We start from the raw sequence: 22,346 nt of genomic DNA, 5'->3' as shown, positions 1-22,346 counted from the left end.
ACCCCAGAATCGTCCGTGACTGTCAGGGGTACCTTTACCTTTACCTTTTATGGCCTTTTAAACTGGGGGGGGGGGTGTGTATGTGATAATTCTATGTATTTTTGTGCTTTTAAATTGTAAACCGCCCTGTGACCCTGGAATGAAGGGTGGTATAGAAACATATAACATATGTGGCTTTTTAGTTTAGATTAAAGATGACATCACAGGCATGTATAAAATCATACATTGTGTGGTGCATAAACATAGAATTGTAGAGTTGGATGGGACACTGAGGGACATCTAGTCCAACCCCCTGCAATTTAGGAATCTCAACTAAAACATCCAGCGAAGGAGGGTCCACAATTTCCTGAGGGAGTCCATTCCATTGCCGAACAGCTCTTACTGTCAGAAAGTTCTTCCTGATGTTGAGTCGGAATCTCCTTTCTTGTGACTTGAAGCCATTGGTTCAGGTCCTACCCTCTGCGGTCTACTATGACCTCTAGATCCTTGTCACATGTACTACTAGCAAGCTAAGTATCCCCCAACTTATATTTGTGCAGCTGGTTCTTCCAGCCAAAGGGGACGCAGGTGGCGCTGACGTCTAAACCACTGAGCCTCTTGGGCTTGCTGATCATCAGGTCAGCAGTGTGAATCCCCGTGATGGAGTGAGCTCCCGTTGCTCTGTCCCAGCTCTTGCCCATCTAGCAGTTTGAAAGCATGCCAGTGCAAGTAGATAAATAGGTACCGCTGCAGTGGGAAGGTAAATGGCACTTCCATGCTCTCTGGTTTCCGTCATGGTGTTCTGTTGTGCCAGAAGTGGTTTAGTCCTGCTGGCCACATGAACCAGAAGAAGAAGAAGAAGAAGAAGAAGAAGAAGAAGAAGAAGAAGAAGGGGAAGAATTTGGATTTGATATCCCGCTTTATCACTACCCTAAGGAGTCTCAAAGCGGCTAACATTCTCCTTTCCCTTCCTCCCCAACAACAAACACTCTGTGAGGTGAGTGAGGCTGAGAGACTTCAAAGAAGTGTGACTAGCCCAAGGTCACCCAGCAGCTGCATGGAGACTCGAACCCGGTTCACCAGATTACAAGACTACTGCTCTTAACCACTACACCACACTGGCTCTCCAGAAAGCTGTCTGTGGACAAATGCCATCTCCCTCGGCCTGAAAGTGAGATGAGTGCTGCAACCCCATGGTCGCCTTTGACTGGACTTAACTGTCCAGGGGTCCTTTACCTTTACCTATTACCTCCAGCCTAAGTGTACACAAGTGGATAGAGAACAATTTATCTCCCTTATATCGCAGTGCCATTAAATTATGGAATTTGCTCCCTCCACAATCTGCTCAATGGGTCAGAGAGGACGTTCCTCTCAGGAGCATGCAATTCCTAATTATTTTCACGGCGATCAAGATTGACACTGACCTCAGTGATACCTAGCTAAATCATTGAGACTCCAGATGTGCCTATATGTCCCTGTCCTCTGCTTTTCCTGCAACTCTCCCCAAAAAAACCCCCCACGAACGTGTGGGCGTTTTCAACATGAGTAGAGGATGCAACAAAATTGGATAATTAAGCAACTGCTTCAGAGAAATGATACGTCTTGCAGATAGACAATAAAATGATTCGGGGCAAAGAAAGGTCCTGGCAAATTAAAGCAATTAAAGATTTGATGTAACATGGAGAATCTTATAGATCAGTGGGTGGTACTGCCTCCTGGGGGGCAGTGGGATTAGCTGGGGGGCAAGGAGGCGGTGGGAGGTGGGGACTGGGGGTGTAAGTGACTACCAGGCTTTGAAAAACTGGTGACACTGAAACAAGTTAATCAGTTTTGTTGACTTAATTCAGCTAAATAGTTTTAATTGGACATTGAATACATGTGCAATTAGTTGTTACGGTTTTGAATTCTACTGTGCTGTTATTTTCCTTAGAGGGTTGTACAAACCGCTATTCTGAATAATGCTTTTTTATGGCTGCAACCTAGCAGTCGGGGGGGGGGGCAGCAAAAGTAGCATTGTAGCAGCACTGAATGGCAGAGTATAGCTGCCATAGTGCCTGAGAGGAACATTACATCATAGAGGTGGGGGGAACCAGGGCGGATTTGATTTAAATCAAATCAATTTAAATTCCTTTTTTTACAGAAAGGTTCAACCTTGCTGGCGTCCTCTTAGTATTGACAATCAGAGGAAGGTTTCATTTTTGGAATAATAAATTTTCAGAGTAGTTTTTACAGTTCTATCAAAAATTACTGATTTGGTTCTACTATTAGAAATACATAGACAGATAATTATGAAATTATTGTGAGGTTTAATAAGTTAACTCTTTATATTTGGACAAATTTTCTGCTGTACTTTATTGGAAGGAGAAAAATAACCATTTCCTTAATTACAATTTAAACAATTTATTTAACTAAAACAGTAACAATATAGCACATGCAGTGCTTTTTTCCTGGGGGTACGCATACTCTTAAACATTTTGTGCAGTGGCGTAGCGTGGGGGGTGCCAGGGGGGCCGGCCGCACCGGGCGCAACATCTGGGGGGGCGCGCTCGCTGCCTCCGGAGTCGCCGAAGAGCCTCAGGCGCAGGCTGTAGCAGAGCCCCATGTCTCGTGGAACCGACGAGCTGTGCGCGCGCCCGGGCTGAAGGCGTCCGGCAGGCAGCGGCTCTCAGCCCCGCGCTTCAGGGCCGCGGAGGACGTGCCAGGCAGCCCCTCCTCACAGCCCCGCCTCCGCTGCTGCTGCTGCAGCTGCTGGGCCATGTTGCATTTTCCTCGCCTCTCTGCCCCCCTCCTCCTCCGGGCAAGCGGCGTGGTTTGGGCGGCAGCGCCAGCAGCAACTCGACTCAGATCGGCAGGTTAGGGGTTGGGGGGGCGCAAATTACTTGCCTTGCCCCGGGTTAGGGGGCGCAAATTACTTGCCTTGCCCCGGGTGCTGACAACTCACGCTACGCCGCTGATTTTGTGAATCCAGGGACTTCCGGGTTGGCGCCATCGCCGAATGGCGGACTCCCTCCGAGCTCCGGAGGGAGTCTGCTCGGCAGGGGCTGGGTCCTACCGCACCGGCGATGCGGGGACCCTTAAAAACCACGGCCACGAGGGCCGTGGACATGGAGACTCGGCTGGCACCGTTAGCGCCCTCCCGACTCGTGAAGGAGCCTTTTTAAAGGCTACGGATCGGGTGCCGGGGAGAAGCGTGGTGCTTCGAGTCCTCTGCTATCCCTGCCGAGCGCAGCCGCATGCCATCCGGCGGAGAGCGCTGACTTCTTCCATTGAAAATTCGGACTTCTTAACAACAACCCGTGAGTAATTTGGAAACCGGGTTCAAAAGGAGGAAAAAAAAGAATTTTTTTCGGATTGGACACGAGCGGGGGGGGATCCAAAAAGGAAGTCAGTCCCCCCCCCTATTGTAAACCTTCCAAAACAAGGACGGGGAAACCAAGGTCCAAAAAGATTTGTATTGCTGATAAAAACTAAGAATTCCACGATGGGGAACTACAAGAACTGTGCTGGAGGAAGAACTGAGGGAGAAGGGAAACGTGACCCCCCCCCCTGGGAACCGGGGTGATTGAAGAGAGAGCCTGGTGAAAAGAGCCGGAGATTTTGACAGCTGTCAAAGTAGCTGTCAAAGTCGGAAAGCAGAGAGGATTTTATTATGAGAACTTTGCTGGTTAAATTTGTTACAATTTGTCATAACTCGTTGAAATTTGGATACAAAATGGCGAAAACATGGATAACAATCGGACTTTTGGACTAGAGAAAACAAAGTTACAACAATCCCCCTAGAGGAGTTTCGGGACATTACAAAGATGGTCGTAAGTGGAAAAACACCATTGGAATTTTACAGGACTGGTTATCTTCTGGGAAAGCTGCAAAACGGAAATAATATTTTGTCTACAGGGTGTTCAGCTAAAGGAGACAATAGAATTTTCTATTGAAGAAAGGAAGGGACTGAACGCAAGTTTTTGTTCCTGAATAACAATAATCCCTGTAGAGTTACTAAGCTTCTGAATTAGAACGTTTTAGCAGCGGAACAAGAGGAAATTGGACTACAATCTGGAAAGAACAATGGGGGGAGTTTTATTAAAGATCTGAAGTTAAGTGTTTTTAGAAAAAAAAAAAATAACTATAAAAAGAAAAAGCCAGCAAGGAGTTGGGGAAAATAGGTGATTTATGGACTATAAGAATTCCAGGCGGATAACATGGTTTGGTGGCCAGGGGGAAATTAAACCGGGGACAGGGGGGGGAGAACTAAAATCCAAAGGCTTGTTAACTTCTTTTTTTTTTTGAACTGGTTCTTTTTCATCTACTATACTTTTTATTTCTTATTTTTGATATTTCTACTGTGTGGGGTGTCCTTATTATTAAAAAAAGGGAAATTGTGGAATGAAAATGGGGTGGGCCCTGGGAAAGAATTTTTGTCTTTTATTAAGAGTATTGATGAGGAGTGTATAAATTTCAAATTCGGATAATGGTCTAAACAAATTAAGTTTCAATTAGAACTGAGAGCTTGTGGAGCCAACAATGTGAAAGAGGAATATGGTAGGGGTGGGGGAAGGGGGGAGTCCCGGGAAGTGGATGTATGAAAATAAGGCTTTGAATGTATTTTAATTCTCACTTTCTGTTCTTTTGAAAATTTTAATAAATATCATTTGAAAAAAAAAAAAATGATTTTGTGAATCCAAGTTTGGCTTCATTAAGGGGGGCGGTATTTCAATATGAGTAGGAAAATGAGAGTACCCCTAAATATTTTTTAGAAAAAAAGCACTGAGCATATGTATCCATGTTTGTTAACTGATGTGGTTAAACAAATTTTATTTTATTTTTAAACTTAGACTGAGTTTGGAGAGGCTGGCCTTTCTTTTTCTAGCGGGGAGGAGAGATACAGTTGCTAGGCCTGGGCTGCAACAGGCTTGCAGAAAGAACAAGGAGGAGGAGAAACAGGCTGGTGGAAGGCTGGAAAAGGGGAACCAGGGACTGGAGCAGAGAACTTCAGGGATTCCTGCTGCAGGACTGAAGTTCCGGGTAGAGACTTTATTGTTTGGACAATGCCAGGCGAGCCCTGGGAAGAAGGGCCTGGAAGCAGTGAACTCTTTTATTAGTTGACCGGCAAGCACTTCAAGGTCTTGCCAAGGCAAGGACTTACAGATCCCAGTTACTATTTCCACCCCCCTCTTTGGATTTGCTTCTACATTCAGGTGCCTATTCTGTACAGTTAAGTGTTAGTGCAGTTGTTGGAACCCAGTGGGATTGGGAAAAGGTTGCACTTGCCTCAAGTCTGAGTTGCACAGACATTCAACTGACTTGCACAATTATTACACAAAGATCCCAAGACTTGTGGAGTATTCTGCTCACAAGGCTGCACTTTCATTTTTACTGCTTCTCACTTAGCTACTTGCGCAGATCTATTCCACTCCAAACAATCTATTCATTGAACCTCTTGGAACTTAGCCTTTAAGAGGTAAGGGGTCGATTCTGTGTACATAAATTTGCAAAGGAACAAAATGGAATTGAGGTTTCCCCCCTCAACTCTGTATGTTTATTTTATAACATTTTTCCTGTGAAGAAAAGGCATGTTACTTCTGCGGACACTGTTTCACACTTTTGAGAACTGCAAAAACAAGTATCTGTGAAATATCTTCTTGTTAGAAAAACTGCCTCAAATAATCTTAACAGAAACCTCTGGAAGACCATGACATTGTGAATGGATTAATGGAATTCATTTACCAAAAAATTTAAACATGGCATATAAAGCCTCATGCTACATAATTAAAAACAAATCCTTATTGCCTTTGGACTATGTCGTTGTTTAGTCGTTTAGTCGTGTCCAACTCTTTGTGACCCCATGGAGCACCCCAGGCATTCCTGTCTTCCACTGCCTCCCGCAGTTTGGTCAAACGCATGCTGGTAGCTTCGAGAACACTGTCCAACCATCTCATCCTCTGCCGTCCCTTCTCCTTGTGTCCTCCATCTTTCCCAACATCAGGGTCTTTTCCAGGGAGTCTTCTCTCCTCATGAGGTGGCCAAAGTATTGGAGCCTCAGCTTCAGGATCTGTCCTTCCAGTGAGCACTCAGGGCTGATTTCCTTCAGAATAGATAGGTTTGATTTTCTTGCAGTCCATGGGACTCTCAAGAGTCTCCTCCAGCACCATAATTCAAAAGCATCAATTCTTTGGCGATCAGCCTTCTTTATGGATTATAATGTAACCTTATAGCCTTTGGTCTATAATGTAACTTAAATAGAAAACTATCTTTAGAAATATTTTTTTCCTCCAAAAGCATTCTATTTTTAAAAAGCCAATTTAAATAATTTTTTTTGATTTAAATCAAAAAATCCAATTTTAAAATTAAAAATCCATAATTTATTTATTTTTTTAAAAAAATCATTGATTTTTATCCTCCCTGAGGGGAACTGAAATGGAGGCTACTTGCCTGAGCTTCTTGCTAGAACCCTGGAAGTTGCTTAAGAATGCCAGGTACTAATGTCAGCCCTGTCTATGCTAACCTAATCTAATTCAGCGTTTGCATGCAATTTTTTTAAAAAAATAATTATTTTCAAATAGGTTGAGATTTCTTACTGTCAGCCAAATTCTCAAATATTTGCCTATTTTTAAACCAGACATCCTTTCTAAAAAAAAATTTGACTGCTTATCCATGTTTTTAACCAACATCTTGGTTTTATCTGAATTTATTTTGAAACCTGCCACTTCTCCAAACCTTTTAATTTCTTCTCATGCTTTGGGAACACTCTCCAAGGGTTGTTCTAGAGTCAACAGCACATCGTCAGCAAATGCCCTTAATTTATAGACTCTAGGTCTCAATACCTTTAATTTTCCTGTTTTCCCTTATATTCTGAAGCAGTATTTCTAAGGTCATAATAAACAACAGTGGAGCCTTTTCTTCACTGCTATTTTTCTTTTTTCAAAAAAAAGGAATGCTGGAACTCACCATGTTCTCTTAAAATGGCAACAATGCCCACCTCAGAGGTGCCGGAACTGAGTTCTGGCTGGAAAAAAAGAGAGACCTGCTTTTCCATATTGTTCTTGTGGAGTTTTAAAACTTATGTAGCTGTTAAATCACTTGAGGTGGCGGTTGCCATGCAGCAAAAAATATTTTGTTGCACCCACCTAAAAAATTTCCTGGGGCGCTAGGTGTGGTCCTCTGGACGCACCGCTGAAAGTGGCTTGTGAGTTCCTGGGGTTGTGATTGGTTCATTAGTCACTGATGGAGGACGATTCTGATGGCATGGCTGTGATTAGTTCTGGTTGGGATTTTTTCAAAAAGGAGGATCATTCCCAGCAGTGTAAACGCTGGTGAAATCAAAAGGGTGTGGAGACAGATTGTGGCTTGGTTTGCCTGCCACAGCCCATCTGTCAAAACTGGGATGTGATTTCTCATAATCACTCTGAACCGATGGATTTAATGCAAGTCGTCAGCCGAGAAACAATTTCCATAGCTGTTTTCAGTGAGTTCCATTGTGTTCAAGATGTGATTTCACACCCATTTTTTCCTGTGGTTTTGAACATGTAAACCATGTTTGAGATTTGCACACAGATTTAGCTTTCTGATATAGAAAAGCAAACTTCTCTCTATCTGACATGGGTTGCACTCACCCGCCATACTAAACCAAACCAATGACTAGTGTAAATGTACCAGCTGCTGAGTAAGAGATCTCATCTGCTTTGCTCTCCCCTGTGCTTTAAATCAATGTGGTACCAGAATAAGCAAAGCTGTGAACCCTGGATCTTGGCTAACCATGATCTGTAGCCAAGGCTTGTTGTATGGCTAACCGGTACCCCCGGTTCATATGACATGTTCAGTCAGACCTTGGTTCAGCAGCTCTGCAATGCTAACATAAAAATCGCAGAGGGCAATGCACTTGCAAGCTCAGGCCTATCATGATGTATGAACCAGGTTGTTTTGTTTTCCTTTAGGAGAGGCATTTTTAATGGTTCCCTATACACCTGAGGTGTGGGTGGCGCTGTGGGTTAAACCACAGAGCCTAGGACTTGCCGATCAGAAGGTCGGCGGTTCAAATTCCTGCGATGGGGTGAGCTCCCGTTGCTCGGTCCCTGCTCCTGCCAACCTAGCAGTTCGAAAGCACATCAAAGTGCAAGTAGATAAATAGGTACTGCTCCGGCGGGAAGGTAAACGGCGTTTCTGTGTGCTGCTCTGGTTCGCCAGAAGCGGCTTAGTCATGCTGGCCACATGACCCAGAAGCTTTACACCTGCTCCCTTGGCCAATAAAGTGAGATGAGCGCCGCAACTCCAGAGTTGGCCACGACTGGACCTAATGGTCAGGGGTCCCTTTACCTTTTATACACCTGAGGATGGGCCGTGGGTGGGGCTGTGGTCTAAACCACTGAGCCTAGGGCTTGCCTACCTTAACTGTTAGGGGTCCTTTACCTTTACGTTTTTATACACCTGAGGGCCATCTTATGATCTCTGTAATCCTCATCAGCTGTCCAGAGTTTTCAACACTGAAGTAAAACTTCTTTGTTTTCAAAGGGTTCATTGAAAAGTGACCCAACCATTCTGAGGTAGTTTTATTATATGTTTGTTATTTTATGATTTACGGTGTCATATTGTTTACTGCTTTGGTATTTTAAAATGTAAGTTATATGCAGATGTTTATATGTAGATAAAATATTGAAAATGGTGTAGTTGGGTGTTTTGTTTTGTTTTTATCTATCCTGAGCTTGGGTCAGACAGGTTATTTATCTAAATGAATCAGCCAACAAATACAGCAGCATCAACAATTATTGGTTGATGAAGCTGCCACCTTCATAGCATTGGGCAATTGCCACCTTCATAGCATTGGGCAATGTTTCTCATGCCTCTCGTATTCTCCTTGTGTTCCAGAACTCTGTATTGTGTAAACGAGCTGATGGACGAAGATGAGAAGGACAGGGCAAAGAGGTATGGATATAGGCGCATGTCATTCTCCAAGCTCACCTGTCCTTATCTGAAAATTCAACAACAGTTAACTATACCACTTCTGATAACAATGACTCAAAGCCCAAAGACCCAAAATGGAGGGTCGTTTCTCACTCTTGTTTCTTATTCTGTAGTGGTACAGATTTGTGTACCGTGCAAGATGGCATCCGTTTTCATCATGACTAACAAGGGTGAAATTATCAAAATTATCAAAGTTTATTAAAGGATAAAACTATCAAAGTTCATTAGCCCCAAAAGTTGCTACATGCATCTTTTTGATGTTTTAGAAACTGTGGGTGAATAACTGAAATGTGGATCCATGTCATAATTATTCCACCCACACTTTCCCCTAGAATTTGGTTCTGCTGGAGTCAGGACACTGGGCTAGAAATAACTGGAAATAACTCTTTCCTAAGGATGTAAGATCTTCACAATCCTGTTGGGTTCATGCAAGCACAATTGGCCAACATTGTGTTTCCAATAGGGGCAAAGCCAAATGACTGCAGTAGGCTTCCCCCTAACATTTAATATCCAGCTGCGCAGTGCCTAAGGTCAAGTGTAGTATCTGTTCTTATCAGTTTTAAAAAGCACTTATTTCATATTAGGTTTCCTGGAGATTGCACCTGTAGACTTCCTCCCAAATTCAGGGAGTTGCCTCCCAAAGTGGTTTACAAACCATACACCAACACATACACAATGAAGTATAATATTAAAACCATTTCAAACATCAAAACAGTGTTAAAAGCCAACATAAACCATACAATAATACTTACCAGCATAGATCTAATATTCCAGAGCCAGAGAACAGTATCGTATATATGTAACCCAATCACAGGTTGCTTCCAGATGACCTGTTTCTTGAGCACTTACCCTGATTTGTTTTCGCAAAGTTTGCAGAGAGGTTAGATGACACCGACTACTTATTCTTACTTATTTTAAGGGAGGTCATATAATGTTACATCAAGCAATTGTGACTTCATTTTCCCATCTGTTTCCTTATTGCAAGAAACTCACTTTTGTGGGGGGTGGGAGTGGATTTGTGCAGAAGAATGCTGAATCAACTTTAATTGAAGCACCTGAATATGCCAGTATCTAATTGAATCCCACCTAAAAATAACCATAGTCTGGAATCTAGCTGTGAAAGGCTATGGTAAGAAAACAGGTTTTTATGGCTGTTTTTAAAATGTTGAAATGATCACGACCTAAACCTCGATTTCACAGTTCTTTCATTATCCCTTCATTATTTTCAATGCACTTTTGTGTTTTGATTGACTAGGGCATCACGCAACAAGTCAGAAAAGAAAAGAAGAGACCAATTCAACGTCCTTATTAAGGAACTATGTACCATGCTGCAAGGCCATGGGCATCCACTCAAGATGGACAAATCCACAATACTGCAGAGGACCATCGACTTCTTACAGAAACAGAAAGGTACCTGCACTGCCTGCAGGCTCCTTTTCTCTGCCTCCCTTCTTAGTAGTGCCATTGCTATTTTTACTGTTACTGAAGTATATTGCACTACAGACATCTTAAAATGCATATCACAAGCTTTAAAAGGTGTGCAATGCCTTGCGATAACCCACCCCAGCCAGTTAGCCTCTTTTTAAAGAGCACAAACAAACAGGATATATAATCTCTAGTTTGGGGAAAGAGGGAAGAGGGCATGTATTCCCAAGGCAAATATATTTTATAATAAGCTTTTGAAATGACAAGGATGTGGCTCTTAACATGGTAAGGCATAAAAAAGGGAGAGCCTTGAGCTTTTAAAATAAATACTTTAAAAAGAGCTGCATGAGTACTTATGCAAATTAACACTCAACCTTTGCATTTTTTCCCCTTACAAACTTTGTAAAACCCTTGTATGAACACATGGAGCTGATTCCTAGCCCTTTGTGCCTATTCTGTTTGGCAAAGACGGAACTGTAGTACTCCAAAACATGTTGCCCTCCATATGTTTGGACTTCCACTCCCATCATTCCTGACAATTGGCTATGCTGTCTGCGGCTGATAGGAGCTGTAGTCCAAAGCATTTGGCAGGCTTCAGATTGGGGAAGTCTCAGACAGAGCTTACAGAGCCTCAGTCAGAGGTCTTACAGAACATCTGTTACGTGGTCTTTCTTAACTGGAAATGTCCAGGACTTCTGCATGCAACTCCTTAGAAACTGTTCCAAAACTATAAGGGCGTTGAAGAGAGGGAGATTATTTCATTGTCAAAAATGTCATGCAACCAGTGCTTTTCTTCTTAAAAAAATGTTTAGGGGTAATCTCATTTTCCTACTCATCTTGAAATACTGCCCCTCAATGACGCCAAACTTAGATTCACAAAATGTTTAGGGGTATGCGTACCCCTGTGTACTCCCCAGAAAAAAAAGCACTGCATGCAACTAAAGAGGTTTCTGGATTGGGAATCATGGACACCAGTAAGACATGAACATGATTGAGGATTGAGTATATTTATGGGATGTGTGTTCAAATGCATGTTTGCCTCAGCGGTCTTATGCATTTGGTCCCATGCCAACTAAAACTGGATTTGGGCCGTGGCATTATCTGCATTCTCCTGTTTCCTAGTCAGATCAATAATTATTTCTAGTCATTAGAGATGATTGTCAGGTTTTTCATCACTGTTTTGTCTTTAGTTAGATTATCTTCTAGTACAGGGCTGAAGGGGTGATATATAATATGTCTAATTTTCTGATATTGCTCCCTTTAAATGGGCTTCATATTTCACAGTGTTTGATACTCCTGTGCTGCTCAAAATCATAACTTGCCTTCCCTCCTTGTTTTTTCTTTTAGAAATTACAGCACAGACTGAAGCCTGTGAGATTAGGCAAGACTGGAAACCTTCATTTCTTAGCAACGAGGAGTTCACTCAGTTGATGTTAGAGGTAGGATAGAATTCAAATCGTACAGAATATGGGGGTGGGGGTGCTGATGTTCAGTTCTCTTTGTCACCAGGTCATTAACCTGCTGTCCTTCTGAAAGGTGCTAGAAAAACCACACCCAGCGTAATACAGAATGCCATCTGCCAACAGCTTTATACGTGTGACAGTCTGGCTGTGAATTTCACTTTTCACAAACAACTTGGCTGGCGATATGAAGAATTAAGATTTGAAGCATCTTTCTGGTTTCCAAAGCCTGACATCCAGTTGTTTTGGCAGTGAATAAAATGCCTAACAGCCCTTCTGCAGTTTGTTTAATCATATATTCCCAACTATTTCCCATGTTTACTGTGGGAATTGGGAAGTTCATAAACCGTACACTTGAAGCACCCTACAGATATATTTGGACATTCGCCAAATGATTTTTTTACATGTTCTGTGAATCATCCTATTTGGGTTTCCATTCTCAATCAGGCTTAGTGGGAAATAAGCATTCTGCACATTTTTATATATAAAAGAGTCCATCTATCTGCCTCCTAACTTACCAACCCGTCTTGCTTTTAATTGTTTGTTAAAGCAAGGTTTCCCATGGTTTTCAGACAGTTCTCTGCTTTTGTTTCCCCTGCCAATGTTTAAGGGTGTGCACTGCCCTAGAATTGCAGTCTCTTGATTATTTCCTTCTCATAGAGATGTGATGACTCACCTTCTTTGGAAAAGAAGGTATGTTTATCTCCATCTGCAAATGCCTCTTGATGAACGAGTCAGTCCATTGCAGTTCAATCAAAACAGGCTCCTGCCTGAGACGAGATAAGCTCTTTGCAGGCTTCATTTGCAGATAGAGGACTATTTAATGAACCTTCTCTGTGCTGAAGGTTCTTTATTTTTGACATTATTTTAATGATTTCCCCATGAATGTGAGGGAGCAGAATAAATTGGGGAGTGGGAAGGAAGGGTACTGGATCCCCCGCCCCCCGTCCAAGCTGCTCGTCTTGGCTCCCTGCTGACCTGACAACAACCACACTTGATCTCAAGAACATGTTGCCATGTGTGCAGCACTCATCAAAACTCCAAGCCTTTTACCGCACTGACATAAATAAGAAACATTGACTAGGGAGAGAAACAATGAAATGGAACGAATTAAGTCAGAATAAAGGGAACAGAAAACTTTTGCTGCTGTGGACTCCCAGGTCTCTGTGTTGCTGTTTCAAATAATATGGCTGGGACTTTTCCACGTGGCTTGTGAAAACCTGGAGTTTTTTAATTTTTAAAATACAGTGATGTTCTGGGGGAAACAGATACATGGATGAAGGTAAAAAGGAGCAAAGGTTATTGAGGTCACTAAAGTTCTCACCAAATATCCTCTGAAGTAGTTCAGGAATAAACTGCTGAAAGGTAGTTATTATCCCACCTGAACTCTTTATTCGCCTTCGTGGCTTTGATTCTAAAATGACAAGTGGCACTGAAGAATCCTTCTTAATGGCAAGACTTACCTGAGAGCAACCCCTGAGCTCAATGGGACTTGCTTCGAAATATGCCAAAGCCTTCTGACTTTGGAGTTTGTACTGCCCTCCCTAATGATTGTTCAGAAATGGCATTGCATAACCAGTCTCCCTCAACCTGGTGCTCTCTAGATGTTGCTGAACTACAACTCCCATCACCCCTGCCCATTGACCATGCCGGATGGGACTATAAAGGGAGTTACAGTCCAAGACATCTGGAGGGCAGCTATTGGGGAATGTTAGCATAGACTGTAATGTTATGTACACAGTGTATGTTTCTCAAAAAATCTAATTATACTCATTTCCCTAAGGTGTGGGGGACACATGATGTCATGCAGTGTATAGGTGTGCATTATGTTGGGTAATTATTGTGGGACGCTGAGTTAGGGAAACCTAACAATAATTTATTACTTCATATTACAGAAGTTCACTCAGTGTTATAATTATCCCAACGTTACCTGGAATTAAAAAAAAATTACTTAAAAGCTCAGAATTTGGTGTCATTTAAGGAAATTGTTTATTTTAATTTTTAACCATATATTTTTTTAATTAGATATGCAGTCAACTAAGCCCCATAGATTTCATTGGGGATTATGTCTGAATACATCTGTTTAGGATTGTACTCTTAAGTGTGCTTGAAATAATATGTACTCTAACTGTGCAGTTGTTTACACATCCCTATGCACACAATGAGGGAGTGATCTAAACCACTCTTGGGCTTGCCGATCAGAAGATCGGCGATTCGAATCCCTGCAATTGGGTGAGCTCCCATTGCTCGGTCCCAGCTTCTGCCAACCTAGCAGTTTGAAAGCACGCCAAAAGTGCAAGTAGATTAATAGGTACCGCTCCGGCAGGAAGGTAAACGGCGTTTCCATGCACTGCTCTGGTTCACCAGAAGCAGCTTAGTCATGCTGGCCACATGACCCGGAAGCTGGACGCCGGCTCCCTCAGCCAATAAAGCGAGATGAGCGCCACAACCCCAGAGTTGGTCACGACTGGACCTAATGGTCAGGGGTCCCTTTACATTCAATGACATTTATCTATAAGCATATATAAAAGGTATTCTAAATTACAGTTTATTGAACTAGCAGAAAAGGTAACACAAAAACTACAGTTAGATAAAGGACAAACAAGACATCCTTTCTGAAGTATGGTATAACTATTATTTTTAATGGAAATAAGGCAGAAACCAGAAGAACACTGACAGTATGTATATGTTGAAATGACTGAAATCCCAACAATCTCACAATAAATCAAAAATAGCTTTTGAAAAAGATCTTGAAGTACTTAGAAGACCCTGGGGGGGAATCAATGAATAAAGCAACATATATAAAAATAGAAAATGTTCGTGGCAGCAGCAGACAACTTGGGAAAAGAACTGCAGAATAAAAATAACAATTGCATTTGTTTCTAATTTATATATTTTGATTATTATATTATTATTTTAAAAATCCATACCCAAATAAATCATATTCAGAGTAGACCCATTTAAATAAATGGATTTAAATTGCTTATGTTCATTGATTCCAATTAGTCTACTTTGAATAAAACTAACGTTGAATGTCACCCAATAATATTATTTCTCTCTCACACAGGATGGAAGCAGGGTTTTTATCTAAATTATTTCTTTTTTTTCCATATAGGCATTAGATGGTTTTCTCATTGCACTTACCACTGATGGGATTATTATTTATGTATCTGATAGTGTCTCTTCTCTTCTTGGGCATTTACCGGTAAGTTCTCACAACATAATGTCTGAAAATCTTACTATTTTCCTTAGGAATGTCAGTATGGATGAAATGCGACAACCATGCATGCAAAGTAATTTTTCAGAGACTTGGATTTAGTTTAATACAACTGTTGTTGTCCCTAAGTAGATATATTTGGATGTTGCTGTCTTTTCTAACCCATGGCTTTCTAGAAGCATGACAAAAACTTGCAGACAAAAACTTGTTTGGTCAGATATTGCAGGGGATAATAATGGGTTCTTACCCCATGCTGTCTTTAAGTCTGTAGAAAAACTGTCATCCTCATCCCAATACGTACAGTGATGTTCTGAGATTCTGCACGTAGAACTGCCATAGTGTAGTCTAGGCAATAGACAAATCGATTAATTTTGGTCTCTCTTGGTCTCTCATTTTCCCATTCTTAAGTACACTTTGCCTGAATTCCTCATGAGGAGTGTGCATTGCTTTTTCTTAAAAGTCCACATGACAGTTTGTGTGCATTTTCAGGTACATTCCCTCATATGGGTACATTAGGCAAAATTGGTATCTTTTAGGACATATGGTTTATTACCCATATATACAACCTGACCCTACGGTAGAAGAGTTCATAGCATTGACGCCCCAAGATGGTCTCGTTTCTCCCATAGCCAGCAGAAATCAGCCATGGCTCTGACCCTCTCTCCAGCTTGCCGCCTTTTCCAAACTGCAACCTTTTCACTCCAGGTCACATCCCAGCCAACTGACTTTTTCCTTCTCAGAGCCAGAGGGGGGCCCCTACCCACTTGCCATTAGGCACAGAGCCCATCTCCAGGGCTTTCTTGATAAGCCATTGCCTTTCCTTTATTTTCTTAATGGTTTATTTCCCAGGCGATTAACCCCTCAGGAAACTGGCCTGGCTTATATTTTGCCTTGACTAAAACCTGACTCCCACTGGATCCAGGAATTTAGGGGAGTCTGGTACCCACAAGCTCATAAAGTGGGTTGTAATACATAAATGATATAAAATATCTGGAACATGTAAACTATGCCTATAATAAGAAATACAACATGATACTTTAAAATGTGGAAGTTAAGAGGGAGTTGAAGAAAAATAACCAGATTAAGAATTGTAATATATGAGAGAACAGCGGCTAGACAGGGTAGGTTTAACCAGGAGAGGCTACCTTTTGTGTTTTTGCTGCCAGAAAGAGAAATCTAGCTACAGTCTCTGTTAATTGTTTGAACCTGCCAAAAAGTACCGTAGTCCAGATACCAGATGTTAGTTTCTAAAATGGCCACCAGATAGTAATGCAAGATACTCCTTAGAGAGAGTCCTCATGTGCTTGACACCACCTCTCTTAAGTAGGCCTTTTGTTTGTTTCTCTTTCCCTGAGTGTATGGGAGACATTTCTCTAATTAATGTGCTGTAGACTATTCTCTTTTCCATAAGGAGTGCAGATGGCTTGGCTATCTTTTGCAGCTTTGGGCACAACTGTCTGTTTTCTATGGGTGCTTTTTAAGGCCATCACATTAACACCATCATCATCATTATCATTAACGTTGTGCAGCCGAAGGCCCACCTTTTTTTTTTTTTTTTTTGCTGGTGATATTCAGTTGGGTTCTTCTTTGCCTCCTTGTTCTCTTTGCTTTAGAACTGCTTTCCCTCACTATTGGCAGAGACCCAGGGTAAAAGCAGAGTCAAAATGCAGTCGGCACATTCCTTTTCACCTCTGGCCTACCAACTTCCACACTTCTTGTGTTCTGTTCTGCCCTGTGCTGAAGCGTTTTCTACCGTGGTTCAGTTGACAGCACATTGGGTTGAAATAGATCTGGGTTCTTGGCTGAGAGACACAGTTTTTTCAAGGGTGTCCCCCCCCCATTTAAAGTGTTATCACTTCACTCTTTAGTCAAATAAGGCTCCAAGAGAGGATTATAGATCAGTAAAAACAAGACAGACCCTCTTCTCCGGCTTAACAGTCTAAAATTCACAACACCAAAGGGAAAAAAGGGATGCAGAGGCACTACTTAAAGTTGCAGCTATTATACAGCCATTTGGGATGGAATCTGGTCTGGCAGCCTGATGGAATAGCTGCTGCTAGGTGACACCTGAGGAGCAGCCAAAGAAACCTGGTCTCTCAACAGAGTGGGTAGCATTTCCTCTGCTTTATTTCTCCCCTTCCGCTTTGCAGTAGTGCCTCTGCATCCCGTTTTTCCCTTTGGTGTTGAGTGAGAGCCAAAGGCACCTGGTCTCTCAAGAGCCAGTTGAATAGTTCTGCTTCCTTTTTCTCCAGCCTTTTCCTAGATATTCTTGGGCAGGTTACTCTTTCCCAAGGTTATAATTAACAGGTCATAAGCCTTGCATGGAAGGATGATGGTACTGACTGTGTCTCAAGGGACTGAATGCTGCTCCATACAAACAATTCCCCTAAGAACGAAAGATAGAAATCGGGATGTATTGCGTAGCCTTCTCCCTGACATCTTGTTTTCTAAATGTTTGAATGTTTCACCCCGCCCCAATGGGAGAGACATTTCATCATGCACTTTGTTGGCATTGGTCTGTCTCTAGAAAAATGGAGTGTACCTCTGGGGGCAAAGTCAAACTGCTGGAGAATCACAGCACCCCCTGTGGCTGCAGAGACCAGTTAACTCATAACCGCTGCCTCTGATGCTGTTTTCGCTGTGTTAGCAGCACTAAAGTGACCTCCCTGGGGCACAAGCCTGGGCCATGCTCATGGAGGTCCTAGTCTGCCTTGATGACAGACTTGGCCTCCTTAGACCACTTGATGTGGTCCAAAGGAAATCAGAGCAATATATTTGGCACCAGCTTGGTTGCAGGAGTTGCTGGAAGGAGGCGTGAAAGATGGCATCAAATAATATCACCTGGACAATGGTTTACCACCTCAGGTGCTGTTCATGAGCATTTGGCCTCAATTTTCCATATGCAATTCGGCAATAGTAGTACCCCAAGTAAATTGTTGTGAGGATGATAGGGAAAAAAGAATGCAATATGGTTGTTGGCACATTATTAGGGTTAAAACCCTTTCCCTACATACTCACTACGTACGTAAACAAGATTTATTGGCACAGAGGTTATAGCACCCCAAAACTGTTATTGTAGTAATTAATAAACATCCTCTGTCTTCCAAATCTTTTTTCAAAAGACTCGTGTGTACATGTCTGCCTCTGAACCAGCTCATGTGTGTGTGTGTGTGTGTGTGTATGTGTGTGCCCATCATCTTCCTGCAGCATCATTGGATGGCTTGCATATGTGAACACACACACCAGAGATCTAACAACACCAGCAAATCATTTATGTCACTTAATGTCAACATAAATCCGAATTCCTTACAACAGAAGCAGTTCCCATATTTGGCTGAGGGTCTTCAAGTGTTGAGTGACTATTCAGTGCTGTTTTTAAGTGTGAATCAGCCCTTTCATGTGTTGTGATCATTTAAACACTCTGCCATCGAACATGACAAAGTGTTCTTTTGTATCAGTCAGATTTGGTGGACCAAAATATATTAAACTTTCTGCCTGAACGTGAACAGAGTGATGTGTACAAGCTGCTTTCTCCACACATGCTCATGACGAACGCTGTGGCGACAGATTTCCTGAATGGTAAGTAGCATTTTGTTTATTGTCTCTTTGATAGGAAAGAGAAGACCTCCACAGCAAGGGCACATCCACAGCATAAATGTTAAGCACTGTGATACCACTTTAACAGCCAGCCTTTGAAATTCACAGGTCTCTGAATTTTGCAGTGCAGTTCTTGCAGTGCAAGAAAAGAATACAAAACTACAGAGATAATGGTGTAAAATTTGCATACAAATACACATAAGAGCGAAAACAACATACAAAAACCCATTCTTTTAGGGAAATTTGCTTTGCAAAAATGCATACATTGGGCAAAATTTCCTACAAATGTATGTATGTTAGGATGAATGTATACGAAAATCCTGTTGAATTTTCATGATGACAATTTCTCTTTTTAAAAAAGAAATATCACAAATTGATGTGGAAATGGGAAGAACTGAATTTAAAATGGGGACAACGGGAAACTGAAATAAAATAAAATGGACAGATCATATCTGCAAGTTCAGTAGTTTTCATCTGCCATGAATTTGTCTAATCCTCTTTTAAAGCCATCCAAGTTTGTGGCCATCACTTCTTGTGTTACCTTAGCCCCGTAAGTAGGACAGAACACTATGCAATGGCTTTAATTCTGCCAGGGCAATGTAAGAACCTCTGTTAGGTTTTCCTATCCTTGCTGAAAGAACTGAATCTCTGTCCAGTGATTCTACAGACAGCTTAATTGTCATGTAAGTACTGATTAAGCTGGCAAAATAAGCCTTCACTGGGACTTAAGAGGCACACAGGGCTTCTTATATCTTGTGCCCTCTGCCCTATTTCAGCCTTGAAGAAGGTTGCATGATTGAATGATTCAGGTGCAGGGTTAATCTAGAAGTCTTATTTAATTACTGCAGCGTGCTGTTATTAATGTGAATGTGCTTTGGACAAAGGCGTTGTCAAGTGCAGATCAGTAAGCTTTGTTATCAACATAACTTTTAGTCCTATGGCAATCAAAGGAAGAAGCAAAATGATCAGATTTTAAACTTGTGGAGATGTGTCACTTAACCATGGTTTGTTTTTGTTGGCCGTTATTAAGCATTGCATCCAATTGTCAGAAGCCAGAGTTCAGGATGGGCTCTAAACCTGAAGGCAAAAGCTCGGTTGAAGTTTTTTCCATAGTACATCTGAATAGAACAAACTGGTTGTAGTGACTGGAGGGCATTTGGGTTCTAGTTTGTACAGTGCCAAGCTACATTAATTGCTGCTGTTGTTATTAATGCTAATAGGCTATTTATTGTATTATTATTTTTTACTTAAAACGTTTCTGCAATGCTCTTTCCTAAAATTGGTTCAAGAGCAGTTTACAGAATTAAAATTTGTTGCAAAGAAGTGGCTTTTTCTTGCCATAGAGTGCTGTCATTTTGTGCCCATGTCATTACCTTTCTTCTAAAATATTTTATTTTGGGGTTGGATATCCAGAGTTTTCTGAAGGGATGAGGTTACTATTGACATTTTAAAAACATTTTCTTTCTCTCTCTCTTTCAGCTGAAAAACAGATAGAATTTTGTTGTCATTTAGCCCGAGGAAATTTAGATCCAAATGAACCCATTACATATGAATATGTGAAATTTGTAGTGGAATTTAAATATTTTACTAATGGTAAGCCATTGTATTATCACTGTCCCTCTCCCCCCTGCCCATATGCTCATAGAGTTGCCTTAAACCTGTTGAACCTCTAAAGTTTCTGGTGCTGACAGTATGTTAATCGGGATTTTTTTTTTTAGTGCATGTGGGGGTCATCATTTCTTGCACTGTGGAATAAAGCCAGGGCATGGCATCACAGGGGACATCCAGTTATGGACCTCACAAAATCTTTCCCCTCTTTCCTTCTGTTTTCTACCAGATCATTTTAGGTCTTCCAAATTTTTTATTATTATTGAGCATTCATGATGGTTTGTGCTCATGATGATGGTATCAATACTGTTTGCACCTTTAGAGGTTTCCCAGTGGACCTACTGCTTCATTCCCAATCAGTTTATGCTTCATAGTTTCCTTCTGAAATCTTTTAACATTCTGTATCACTGATGTTCTCGTTTATTGCCCCCAACTTGTGTTGCAGTGAATGAATGAACTTTATTACAGTCACAGACCAGGATAAAAAACAACAACATATAAATAAAATAGCAGTTAGGATTTTTTTTTTAACTGATAAATGTTGGAGCAAATAAGAACAAAGAAACAAGCACAGGATAAAACATCTGAATAAAATACAAGATTAAACACAGATAATGGATGGATAAAAACTGATAATTAAAACAGATAAGAACTAAAAACAAATAAAAACATGCAGTTAAAACAACTGTAAGAGCGTAAGAACTAAAAGACTCGCAGTTAAAACAACTGTAAGAGGCTGCAGAGCAGAAGCCTCTGAAATAGATGACACTCACAGCATTAGAAACTGATGTGCAAATATGGTTAAAACAGACAATTAAAACAATGTACAACAATAAACTATCCCAGGGGGTTGACTCAGAGTCACCCATGGAACCGAGTTTGGGGATTTCCATGCCAGACTATTTTGAGTTGGGCGATGGTCTGCGCCTACAGATTTGTACACAGAATCTGGCGACCATCCAGGTCTTCTTCTGATCTTTGCCTAACAGCAAAAGGTCAAATTTTTGCTTTTGTGGGAGGTTGTGTTGCACTGTGTAAGGCAATTATTCCAGACGGTAATAATTTTAATGGAGTAATAATGGAGTAATTTTGGAAAAGCATTGCAAAACAACTAATAAAGCAGAATGATGTGTGGAGAATCCAAAGTAAATTAGCTACTAATGCTCTATGATTGCATCAGGGACATACAGCCCTTGCCCCTGCCCCAAAGAATCCAGTTGGGGTGGGGGGAGGTCCCTATTTTAGTACTGAATAGAGTTGTTTTCTTTTCCCTGTCCAAGGTCTTCGTGACCTTTTTGCAGCTCTGTTTCACAATCTTTTCCAGTATAACAATGCTACGCCAACATTTCTGAAATAATCTCTCAAATAAAAGAAGTTTTGTTATGCTGGATGTTCATAAAGTAGAAAGTTTAGCTGGCTTGGTTTTATTGGCACTGGGTGAATATTGAGGGGGATGACAACCAAAAGTAGACAGGAAAGTTTTGGAAATGCTGTCTTTACTTAAGAACCTAACAAGAGCCCCAGTGAATAACATCAAAGGTGCAAATAGTTGAGCGTTCTGTTCTCACAGGGGCCAACCAGATGTTTGGCACCCTTCTGTCTTGAGAGACAATGGAGTGTGCCTCCCAGGGTGAAGTCAAATGACTGCTTTAGCAGACTTCCGGGTTGGCGCCATCGCCGAATGGCGGACTCCCTCCGAGCTCCGGAGGGAGTCGGCTCGGCAGGGGCTGGGTCCTACCGCGCCGGCGACGCGGGGACCCTTAAAAACCACGGGCACGGGGCCCGTGGACATGGGGACTCGGCTGGTACCGTCAGCGCCCTCCCGACTCGTGAAGGAGCCTTTTTAAAGGCTACGGATCGGGTGCCTGGGAGTGGCGTGGTACTTTGAGTCTATCGCTTCCCCTGCCGAGTGCAGCCGCATGCCATTCGTCGGAGAGCGCTGGCTTCTTCCATTTGAAATTCGGACATTTAACAAAAACCCGTGAGTAATTGGGTAACCGGGTACAAAAGGAGGAAAAAAAAAAGGAATTTTTTTTTTCGGATTCGGCACGAGCGGGGGGGATCTAAAAAGGAAGTCAGTCCCCTCCCTGATTGTAAACATGCTAAAA

General features: G+C 41.8%; 1 protein-coding gene across 10 annotated transcripts in view; it reads left to right on the top strand.

Moving 5' to 3' along the window:
• PASD1 (PAS domain containing repressor 1) overlaps positions 1-22,346 on the top strand; it is a 107,223-nt gene that overhangs the window by 43,740 nt on the left and 41,137 nt on the right. For all 10 annotated transcript variants that reach the window (XM_080991102.1, XM_080991108.1, XM_080991105.1 and 7 more), the window contains exons 2-7: positions 8,836-8,892; positions 10,187-10,341; positions 11,704-11,795; positions 14,932-15,021; positions 18,492-18,612; positions 20,110-20,223. In XM_080991102.1, the coding sequence (XP_080847228.1) occupies positions 8,861-8,892; positions 10,187-10,341; positions 11,704-11,795; positions 14,932-15,021; positions 18,492-18,612; positions 20,110-20,223 (604 nt within the window). In that variant the 5' untranslated portion in view covers positions 8,836-8,860. The remainder of the gene's footprint in view (positions 1-8,835; positions 8,893-10,186; positions 10,342-11,703; positions 11,796-14,931; positions 15,022-18,491; positions 18,613-20,109; positions 20,224-22,346) is intronic.

The sequence above is a fragment of the Podarcis pityusensis genome, assembly GCF_964106645.2.
Source record: "Podarcis pityusensis genome assembly, chromosome: Z".
NCBI classification, from domain to species: domain Eukaryota; kingdom Metazoa; phylum Chordata; class Lepidosauria; order Squamata; family Lacertidae; genus Podarcis; species Podarcis pityusensis.
Note: the sequence above shows the minus strand (reverse complement) of the source record. Positions and strands in the feature narration are given on the sequence as shown.